The 10,619-nt window shown below is 43.2% G+C and overlaps 1 protein-coding gene across 1 annotated transcript; it reads right to left on the bottom strand.

Moving 5' to 3' along the window:
* Positions 1-2,145: 2,145 nt before the first annotated feature.
* On the bottom strand, positions 2,146-9,876 carry LOC142216631 (sterol 26-hydroxylase, mitochondrial-like). Its single transcript, XM_075284612.1, has 9 exons — positions 9,615-9,876; positions 7,145-7,335; positions 6,274-6,473; positions 4,953-5,150; positions 4,581-4,744; positions 4,099-4,265; positions 3,158-3,239; positions 2,808-3,008; positions 2,146-2,403 (listed from the first exon to the last, which is right to left on the bottom strand). The coding sequence occupies exons 1-9, from the start codon at positions 9,855-9,857 to the stop codon at positions 2,281-2,283; spliced, it is 1,569 nt and encodes a 522-aa protein (XP_075140713.1). The 5' UTR covers positions 9,858-9,876; the 3' UTR covers positions 2,146-2,280.
* Positions 9,877-10,619: the final 743 nt, after the last annotated feature.

Genomic DNA, 10,619 nt, shown 5'->3' with positions numbered 1-10,619 from the left:
GTTGGGTGATTCTATTTATTGGAGCTGGATTTAACTTTACAAATCCAAAGATATCCTGACCAGAGTCTGTGCTGGCTTCTGTGTCTGACACCCTTATGGGGGCGCTGTGGTTACTATTATGGGGGCTACATGGTTACTATTATGGGGGCTCTATGGTTACTATTATGGGGGCTACATGGTTACTATTATGGGGGCTACATGGTTACTATTATGGGGGCTACATGGTTACTATTATGGGGGCTACATGGTTACTATTATGGGGGCTCTATGGTTACTATTATGGGGGCTCTGGAGTATAATACAGGATAAGTGATGTAATGTATGTACACAGTGACTGTACCAGCAGAATAGTGAGCGCAGCTCTGGAGTATAATACAGGATAAGTAATGTAATGTATGTACACAGTGACTGTACCAGCAGAATAGTGAGTGCAGCTCTGGAGTATAATACAGGATAAGTAATGTAATGTATGTACACAGTGACTGTACCAGCAGAATAGTGAGCGCAGCTCTGGAGTATAATACAGGATAAGTAATGTAATGTATGTACACAGTGACTGCCCCAGCAGAATAGTGAGCGCAGCTCTGGAGTATAATACAGGATAAGTAATATAATGTATGTACACAGTGACTGTACCAGCAGAATAGTGAGCGCAGCTCTGGAGTATAACACAGGATAAGTAATGTAATGTATGTACACGGTGACTGTACCAGCAGAATAGTGAGCGCAGCTCTGGAGTATAATACAGGATAAGTAATGTAATGTATGTACACAGTGACTGTACCAGCAGAATAGTGAGCGCAGCTCTGGAGTATAATACAGGATAAGTAATGTAATGTATGTACACAGTGACTGTACCAGCAGAATAGTGAGCGCAGCTCTGGAGTATAATACAGGATAAGTAATGTAATGTATGTACACAGCGACTACACCAGCAGAATAGTGAGCGCAGCTCTGGAGTATAATACAGGATAAGTAATGTAATGTATGTACACAGTGACTGTACCAGCAGAATAGTGAGCGCAGCTCTGGAGTATAATACAGGATAAGTAATGTATATACAGTGACTGTACCAGCAGAATAGTGAGCGCAGCTCTGGAGTATAATACAGGATAAGTAATGTAATGTATGTACACAGTGACTGCCCCAGCAGAATAGTGAGCGCAGCTCTGGAGTATAATACAGGATAAGTAATGTAATGTATGTACACAGTGATTGCACCAGCAGAATAGTGAGCGCAGCTCTGGGGTATAATACAGGATAAGTAATGTAATGTATGTACACAGTGACTGTACCAGCAGAATAGTGAGCGCAGCTCTGGAGTATAATACAGGATAAGTAATGTAATGTATGTACACAGTGACTGTACCAGCAGAATAGTGAGCGCAGCTCTGGGGTATAATACAGGATAAGTAATGTAATGTATGTACACAGTGACTGCACCAGCAGAATAGTGAGCGCAGCTCTGGAGTATAATACAGGATAAGTAATGTAATGTATGTACACAGTGACTGTACCAGCAGAATAGTGAGCGCAGCTCTGGAGTATAATACAGGATAAGTAATGTAATGTATGTACACAGTGACTGCACCAGCAGAATAGTGAGCGCAGTTTGCTACCCGGATGTAACCCAAGATGATATTTAGCTATGAAGTGTAGAAATGTACAGCTTAGTGATTGTCTAAATCTGCTAATTCTGATTCACATGTTCTTACTGAGTCTCTTGTAGTTTCATAGCTGAGAGCATTGTAAAGCTTTCTGGGGACAATGATTCTTCATTATTAGGTCAGGGCTAAGCCGCCTCTCTAGTCATAAGACATGTGGCAGGAAAACACATCGCTCAGTTTTGCAAGATTCATATATGACGTGTGACTCCGGTGAATGTTTGCACCGTACTGTCCCTACACTGTGCAGCTGTGAGGTTACACTACATCATCTTCGGTGCATTCTTACAGATGTGACAGTCTCAGTCCTTCGATCTAAGCAGCGCACGGATTTAGTAAGTTTTGGAAATATTCCTTTAATAAAAGTTTTATTCTAGCAAAAATATAGCAATTATTTTATTTCTCTAAAAAAAAAATCTTTTTTTTTTCTTTAGTGGGATTAAAAATAAATTGTTAAAATGAAAAAAAAAAAGTTCCATTCTCCATTCACCAATATGAATATTCCTCCCAGAGTTCACTGCTCGGCCCAGACGACACCCTATGGTGTATACTGTATGGACGGCGTCGCCTGCCGGTGATGTCAGTGACTTCCTGCTGCCGCCTGATCCTTTGGTCTTCAAGGACACTTCCTCTCCAGCAGCTGGACATTTATAGGCTTACTTGGTGTTAGGACAACTCTTGCCATGGATGTAATGTCGCCACCTTGAGGATCTGGTTGGATCTCATACTTCTTAATAATCTGAGGATAAAGTGGCATGAAGGCGTCACATACAGGTATGTGAGAGGACGTGAACAGATACATACATAGTAATACTAATATGATAACCATGGTATTTAATAAGCTCCACCCACTGTATTGTGCTAAAAAAGGGGGTGTGGCTTAGTGAAAATTATGTATCAAAGATTGTTACTGTTATCTATATGTGATACATAGGTTACCCTCATACATATGCATGGTAAGATGTAATGGAGCTCAGCTCTAGTCACTTCAGTGAAGCTGACGTGTAGTACCAGACACAACCATTGGACAAGTGTGGTGCTGTTTCTCAAAGAAAGTAGCAACATCTTGGGCAATCCCTTGGCACTAGTCGAATGCCACTGGGTAAGATGTCACAGATATCTAAATGGACAATGTTAACTTACCCGGGACAAGGCCAAATGCATCTCCAGTTCAGCGATGCGCCGCCCAACACAAGCCCTAATGCCGTATCCAAATGGAATGGAGCTGAAAGGGTTATTTTTTATCTTGTGGTCCCGGAGCCAGCGCTGAGGGAAGAACTTGTTTGGTTCTTGAAAATTGTTCTCATCTCGAGAGATGGCGAAATGATGCAAGGCAAAAAGTGTCTGCGGTGGAAAAGAAAAAGTAAAAGTCTGGTGAGAATCCACGTGCCACAGAAAGTGCCGAAGAAGCTGTAGACCAAGGTGCTCAGCGCAACACAAGAGCTTAGATCATCCCCAGGAGGTTTTCATTATCCTTCCCTTTATGGACTTACATCTTTAGGGAAACAAAAATCTCCAAGGACAATCTCCTTCTCCACCGCTACTCTGGAATTAGTCGGCACAACCGGATACATCCTGAAGAAAAGAGGTCACAATATTATCCCCAGCAGGACATGAATGCGTCACTTAAAAAAAACAAAACAAATACATTCTTTCCTTATATGTTTATCATGGTTGGAGCTCAGTTTTCCTGATACAGAGCAAACACCAGCAGGTCGTATGTACCACAGCACCCCCTAGTGCTGAGAGATGGCCACTAGCATTTTAAAGATCACTTTTCCAAAACTCCAACAACTTGAGCTCTTTTCATCCTTTAATAGTTGCAGTTTTGCTGATTCCAGCACATCTGGCATTTTTTTTTCTCTCACCTCCACCATTCCTGAGCAATTGGTGCAGTTCATTTTGGTGGCTGATATGCTAACTAGACCTCTAATGTCACATGTGTGCTGTCAGGAAGAAGCAGGAAAGGGGGTTGACTCAGAGATCAGAATCACATGACCCTTATCTGCTCCTGTCTGACACCACCCACTTAACATTAAGGAGTCTAGTTAGTATATTGGGTACAAAAACTCAGGAATGGTGGGGATAGAGAAAAAATTCCAACTGTACCAAAATCAATGGAGCAGCGATCAAAAGCGCGCAAGTTGGTGGAGGCGGAGAAATGAAATGTGCACTTTAAATCTATTCCTATGCAAGGGATTTGGAACTCAAGTTGCTAAAATGTATCATAAAATGTATCAATATATGCGATAAATGTATCAATATGAATTTCTAAGTATATATGTATCCGCTTTATTATCCCATGTACAGTCCTGGTCTGGCCGCAGGTACAGGTGAACACTTCATACAGTGGTCACATGACCTCATAACTTTATAAAATATTCACATCTATCTCAGAAAATAAACTCAGATATAATAAGTCAAGAAAACCAACCGCAGTATTTCTTTAATGACGGCCTTGAGCAGTGGCATCTTGGAGATATCCTCAGCCGTGGGAATCCCATTTCCGGGGACAATGGAGGTCACCTCCTGGTGGAGGGATCTCTGAGACTCCTGGTCTCTTGCAAGGTGGTACAAGGCCCAGGACAAGGTGTTCGATGTCTGAGAGGAGGGAATACAAGACAGAGTCACAGGTTAGATGGTGGTGGCCGAGCCCTGGCCAGTACCTGCACAATGTAGAGAGGTGTAACCTGAAGCTCCACGGGGCCCTCATTTTTTTTTTTGGTCCCAAAAATTACAATACAGCTGTATTACAGTCTTTTGAAGATTTGCTCTATCACTATGGAGGCAGAGTGAAAATTGCAGGACATAGGACTAAATGGAAAATGGAAAATTTTCTATAAAATTTGTTTAACAGAAAAACTTGAGAAAAAAAATAGATAATTTTTTGATAACACATTCCCTTGAACTCAGTACCGTGTCCACTCCAGCCAATAACAGCTCGGCCACGCTGCCATACACCTCCTTATTGGTCAGCTTCCCGCTGGACAGCAGGTAGGTCAGGTATTCTCCTTGCACCTCCTCCCCGCGCTCCAGTCTCTCTTGTATCTTCTGCATCTTCTGGTCAATCAACTTGTTTCCTAGAAAGTTACAAGATGTTAAAAAGTGAAGATTTGTTCATAAGAATACAAGACTTCACTAGGCCGGCTCCAGTGCTGGGGTGAAAATTGGTGGAACACCTTGCAACTGATCAGATGGTGGGAAATCTGATCAGCACAGAGTATTTCAGCAATAGCATGTGCTGATCTTTCAGACATCTTCCCTGACATTTGTCACACTGTAACTCACCAAAGTCAAAGATGTTGTCCCAGTTTTCCATGTACAACTTGTAGTAGGGGAGAATATTATTGGTCCAGGGAGGTAAAAAGGTGACAAATAAAGAATATTTCAGCATGGCCCCTATAGAGTCAATGAACTTCTTGGTCTCGGGAGGAATGTTCTTCTCTAAGCAGCCGATGCGGGTCTCAAACAGAATGTAGGAAATCCCTAAGGAAATAGAATCCAAGATTAAAAGACACAGAAGCCCCTGGAAGTGACTGCCATGTCACATATCATATCATTGTCCTTCTTAAAGGTCAGGCCTTGTTATATGGAAATGATGCTTAAAGGGGTGATCTGGTTCCTAGTATTGATGGTCATCAATATTAGATCTATGGAGGTCTGACATCCAGAATCCCCCAAATCCCCTAAACCAAGACCAAGCTCAGTCGCCGCACAGACTATAGTGGTGACTGTATGTACTGCAGCGCTGCCCCATTGATGTCTTTGGTCCTAAGGATAGGACATGACTATTGGAAACTTCTAGAGGTCCTGTTCCCTGCTCACAGGTTCTCCATTCATTCTTTGCTGGAGATAGCAGAGTACAGCGCTTGGCTATCCTGGCACTTCTATGGAGGCAAATGTCTGACCGGCTGCTACATATCAGACGTATAAGCGGCCTCCATTTTCAGCATCATTTGATGTCCCAGTAGTCAGACCCAGACTAATCACACAGTTACCCCCATTCATTTAATTTCTAAAAAGTATTTCAATCCCTCACCATTGTCACAATCTCCGCTATCAGTCAGTGAGTGGACATTCTGCTTTATACATTCAGAGGCAGTAATACAGTATATAGCTAATCCTCAACTGATACATTGTATCCAGTCTAGACAATACACTGTGGGCTGGACTGATACATTGTAGCAAACTAGTAGAGAGACCTGTGCAGCAGCCGCTGATGTGTTTAGCTCACAGAGCGTTGTCTACAATTGTCTTTGCTTCTCAGTTGATAGAACGGGACTAGCCGAGAGACCACACATATAAAGCGGAGGTCCCAATGTCTGGATAATTTACATTGTAACAGGGAAATATACTACATGTAGGTAACATAAAAAGGAATATACAATGTGCTAAATCTGACATAATATATAAACCTATACCATAGATAAGGAACTAATAGAGAAGGTAAGCAAAGCCATGTAAATGCAGACCAAGATGGCGACCGTGCCCTGACACCTTCTTACACAGTAGATCTCGAGGATACATTGTTCTGTGGCAGAAGCCGATAGGCAGTGAATCCCAAATCTTTGGTTTCGTGATAAGTAACCAAGATCTACATCCGACTCACCTTCAAACGCAAACCTATAAAAGCAGTTTGCAATGTCGTTGACCTGGACCCCAGATGCCGATTCCTTCCTGAGGTCATCGAGGGTCTTCAGGTAATCTGTGACCACTTCATTGACGGCCCCGGTGTAGAGCACGGCCTCTGCTGGCTTCAGCATCCGCTTATTTAGGATGGAGCGTAGTCTATACCAGCGGTGACCTTCTCTGCCGAAACACATGAGCAACACAAACTGTATATGAGTACGTGTAGACTGATGCCTAGACCTGAGACCTAAGCCTAAGATCAGCCTTTCCTATTTTCAAGAATTCTTAATCATGTTGTTTTTCATTTTCCATGTTATCTTTTTCAAAAATCCTAAAAATCTCACAATTCCAACTCTTACCACTAAGCCTAAAATAGTCTGTGACTTCTAGTCTACTGGGGATGAACCACTGGCCAAAGACACAGTGATCTGGAGCAGACCCTATTGACTTCTATGGGAGAGTTTTGCTGTGTGTCCTGGGCAGAGGTTATTGTGCAGAGGGGAGTTGATAAGATGTGAAATCACCTATCGTGACTGTTGGATTCTGTGTCTTATCTATATAGACATGGTTGCAGTGTGCTGCAAGTGAGGTCACTGCTGCAAAGAAAACCTCCTACAGAAAACAGAAAGTCTCAGTATATTATTTTGCTTAGCAGCCAGAGTCAGAACTGCAGGATTTTTAGGAAGATTTATAAATATAATTGATAACCTAGAAAAGATTTAAAAACATTATAAAAAAATTCTACAAAATATGTTTAAAATAAGACTTGTCTAAAAAAAAAAAAAAAATAGAAATCCCCAAATTTGGGACCTCAGCTGTGGTTATTCCATTCTCCATAATTAATAACATACTCAGTAAAAGGGCCTAGAGCCAGGTCCCGCAGTTCCCGATGTAGTTTCCAGAGCGCCATGTCACTTCTCATCGGATACTTTCCCTCCTGGCGCAATAAGGTCTCCAAGAGATCGGCATCGGCGATATTCACAGATGTGTATGGGCCAAAGGAAGCTTTCCACATTGAGCCATACTTCTTCTTATAGACAGACTGCAAAACAAAATGCATATCTGATCACTGATCACCAAGAAGTCAAGTGGTAGAATGTTGACCCTGCCTAAGATTAAAGGGCACCCATGCAGTTACTATGGAGCCCAAATATAGGAGCAGCGGTCATAGATATACCACAGCAATTGTGGACCTGCCAGGGGCCTATCTGTAGTCAGCAATGTCATCCCTAACTCTGGGTCAGTGCTGATTCTTCTGTAACATGACCTGATTCCATCTTCTGGAGCGATTGTTTTCTTCTTCGGGATGATGTTTATCTGCTGCGGGACCGCCATGGGTTCTTTTGCAGCCCCAACATAGGCAAACGTTTACATGACGGCCAATGGGAGCCATTTTTATACCCCTCCCTTGATTTATGGACATTATATTTGTCATTTTTTTTTTTGGGGGGGGGGGGGGGTAGGGGGCAGATTGGATGCATTTTTCACCTTTCATGGATGATTGAATTCTCCTGTATTGAGATCTACAATTATGTGCTCAGCGGGTTCTGGATATGCGAATGAAGATAAACCTTGTACTGACCTGATAAAAGTTACTTATTACACTATAAAGCTGTCACCCTGGGTCCAGGTTATACTCCTTGGGTCCATCAGATACTGAGATTCATCTAATATGTATCACCATCTTCATTGTGCTGTATATAGTGCAGAGATGCCGACTACTCATAGGAGTGTCTATGGGAGATCTCAGTCACTGTATAGCAGTTTATGTACTGAGGTCCTGGAGGTGGAGTACTCGTATTGAGTAGAGCGCAGTGTTCCTCCTATATAGAAGGATCCTGAACCACTGATGCCTCATGTCTGGGGGAAGCGGAAGACCCCTTTATAAGTTTCTGTCTTGTTAGGTTAAATTCACACACACTCAGATTTTGTCATGTCATAGCAAAACCTGTAAATCTAGTCCCTTGCCTGTATAAAATGAACCCTTGGCCAGCAATGCTGCACAAATAACTGCTGTTGTTGGGCCGCACCTGCAATTGTCCTGGGTTTACTTCCAAGAATTTAGACTCTGTGCAGACAGCGACTCTCTAAGACAGAGCGAGGCTTTCATCTAACCCAGGGGTAGGGAACCTTTGGCTCTCCAGATGCTGTGAAACTACAACTCCCAGCATGCTCCATTCACTTCTATGGGAGTTCCAAGAACAACAGAGCAAGTATGCATGCTGGGAGTTGTAGTTCTGTAACAGCTGGAGAGCCGTACGTTCCCTACCCCTGCTCTAACCGATGCAGGAAACAGTCAGCAGTCAGCAGATCCCAAGTGGTGAACCACAAAACCACATAAATACAAAGGAAAAGAACCACAACAAGACAAGGATACAAAACTAGCCCAGGACTCTGTATAATAAAACTATAACCAAGCGACTGATGGGACACAAGGCTCAGAATAAGACCGGTCATTGCTAGACCGTCACTAGGGCAATAGTCCAAGACGTTATTATGGCCAAAAGTCCTGCATTAAGGCTTTCATATCTGAGATGGATCTGGGGTGAAATCGAACCTATCCGCCCATCTCGATGTCAGTTCTTATGCTCAGAATCTGTTTGGGCCAGACCTCGCCTACCTCTGATGATGGGCATTGCCCTCTGTACATGGCACTGAGGTGGCCCAGAGTTATTACCACTTATTGAAATCATTCATATGTCCCTATCTGCCCGCTATAATGCCAGTTATTATGCCCAGAGCCCCTCTGTCTGTCACCTTCATGAGATCAGTGTCCCAACCACATTTAACCCTTTATCTCATCCTCTTTGGTGCCCATTTGTTTTGCCAGTTACTTCTGTTTTAGGCTGTTTTCACCCCGGGGTGGATCATTGGAACCATTTGTATTAAAATTAATTTTCCTCGTAATTCATTAATAAAAACTAAAACTAAATCTTAAGGGAATAAGAAAACAACTTTAGCAGGGCGCCACCTAAGGAGAGAATGTTGTCTTACAGGACATGTGACAGGTCAGAGCTGGATCTTCTGTCTCATGTGAGACGTTCCTGGTCACTGGTTACTCACAAAGCTGCAGCTACTAGACTATTACTGACCCAACTAAATACCTTAGTCAAAGTAAAGTGCCTTGAGGCGCCCCCTCCCCTGGCAGTCACTACATATACCCCTGTATACCCCCTTAGCTGTGCCGCCCCTATATTAGCCCCTGAGAGATAGAGATCAGTAGAGACAGCTCTGCCCCATGCCTAGAAATGGAAACTAACAAAATGCAACAATGTAACAACAAAGTCATAAACACAATGTAACAAATACATAAAGACTGACTTGTAGTTCGTGTCCGTACAGTAGGTAGCCCTTCAGGAGCATCCAGTAGATATTGGTGAGCAGGGAGGGTCCAGGTAAATCATCAAACGTCTTCATCTTCTTGTGCCCTTGGGCTATTCCGGCAGCTGCAGCCCCATGTAAGGCTCTGCCCTGGGTGACCCTGAGCCTGCATGTCTGCAGCAGAGGACGGATCCGGCTCCTGGTCCCCATGTAATAGCAGCTCCTGACAGCAGCTCTGATCATGGCTGCACAGAGTGTTATGGCTGCTCCTGGCCTCTTACAGATTCCCCTCCCACAACCCTTTCCTTGCCAAGTACAGAACAGCAAGTGACATAGTGTGAAGTGGAGGGAAGGCTACTGTATGGTGCCATAACGAAGCAATATACTGGAGACTGTAGATAAGGAGAGGGGACAAACAGTAGCTGGGACAGGGGCACAAAATAGGAAAACTGATATAAGGCGAGGTGATAATAATGTGGCTATGGATTTGTAGTGCAAAGGATTTAAAGGGGAACTCTATTCTTATTATTAGAAGTGCTTGGTTTGATCTCCAGCCTGCGTCTCAACAGCTGCTGCAAAACTACAACACCCAGCATGCTCCATTCACATCTATAGGAGTTTCAAGAACATGCTGGGTGTTGTAGTTCCACATAAGCCGATGTGCAGATGTTGCTGAACCCTAAATACATTCTTCTCATTATTCTACTTGTTTTTCTGTGTTTCTCGAGCTGTTGAAAAACTACAACTCCCAGCATGCCCTGAAAGCAAAGAACTATTAATGTCTGATATAAAACATGGCAGCCAGAGGCATGCTGGGAGTTTTAGTTTTGAAACAGCTATGGGGGCCATAAGCTACATGTAATGATGGTGAGGTTTATTTATACTGGTCCCAGTCTCTTCTACCAGTGCAGCGTACATAAGATTAGTCAGCATGGCGGCCTGGCATTGTCTTTGGTAGAGAAGGTTAGTAGATGAGCCGCGACAGTTTTTGTGATACTTTCATAT

The sequence above is a fragment of the Leptodactylus fuscus genome, chromosome 8, assembly GCF_031893055.1.
Source record: "Leptodactylus fuscus isolate aLepFus1 chromosome 8, aLepFus1.hap2, whole genome shotgun sequence".
Lineage (NCBI taxonomy): Eukaryota > Metazoa > Chordata > Amphibia > Anura > Leptodactylidae > Leptodactylus > Leptodactylus fuscus.
This window is presented reverse-complemented; position numbering and strand designations above follow the sequence as displayed.

Coding starts and splice junctions, on each gene's coding strand:
- LOC142216631 (XM_075284612.1), bottom strand. CDS start 9,857: ATGATCAGAGCTGCTGTCAGGAGCTGCTATTACATGGGGACCAGGAGC. Junction 7,336..9,614: donor TGTACGGACACGAACTACAA/GTCAGTCTTTAT, acceptor TTTGTTTTGCAG/TCTGTCTATAAGAAGAAGTA. Junction 3,009..3,157: donor ATTTTTGTTTCCCTAAAGAT/GTAAGTCCATAA, acceptor TTTCCACCGCAG/ACACTTTTTGCCTTGCATCA.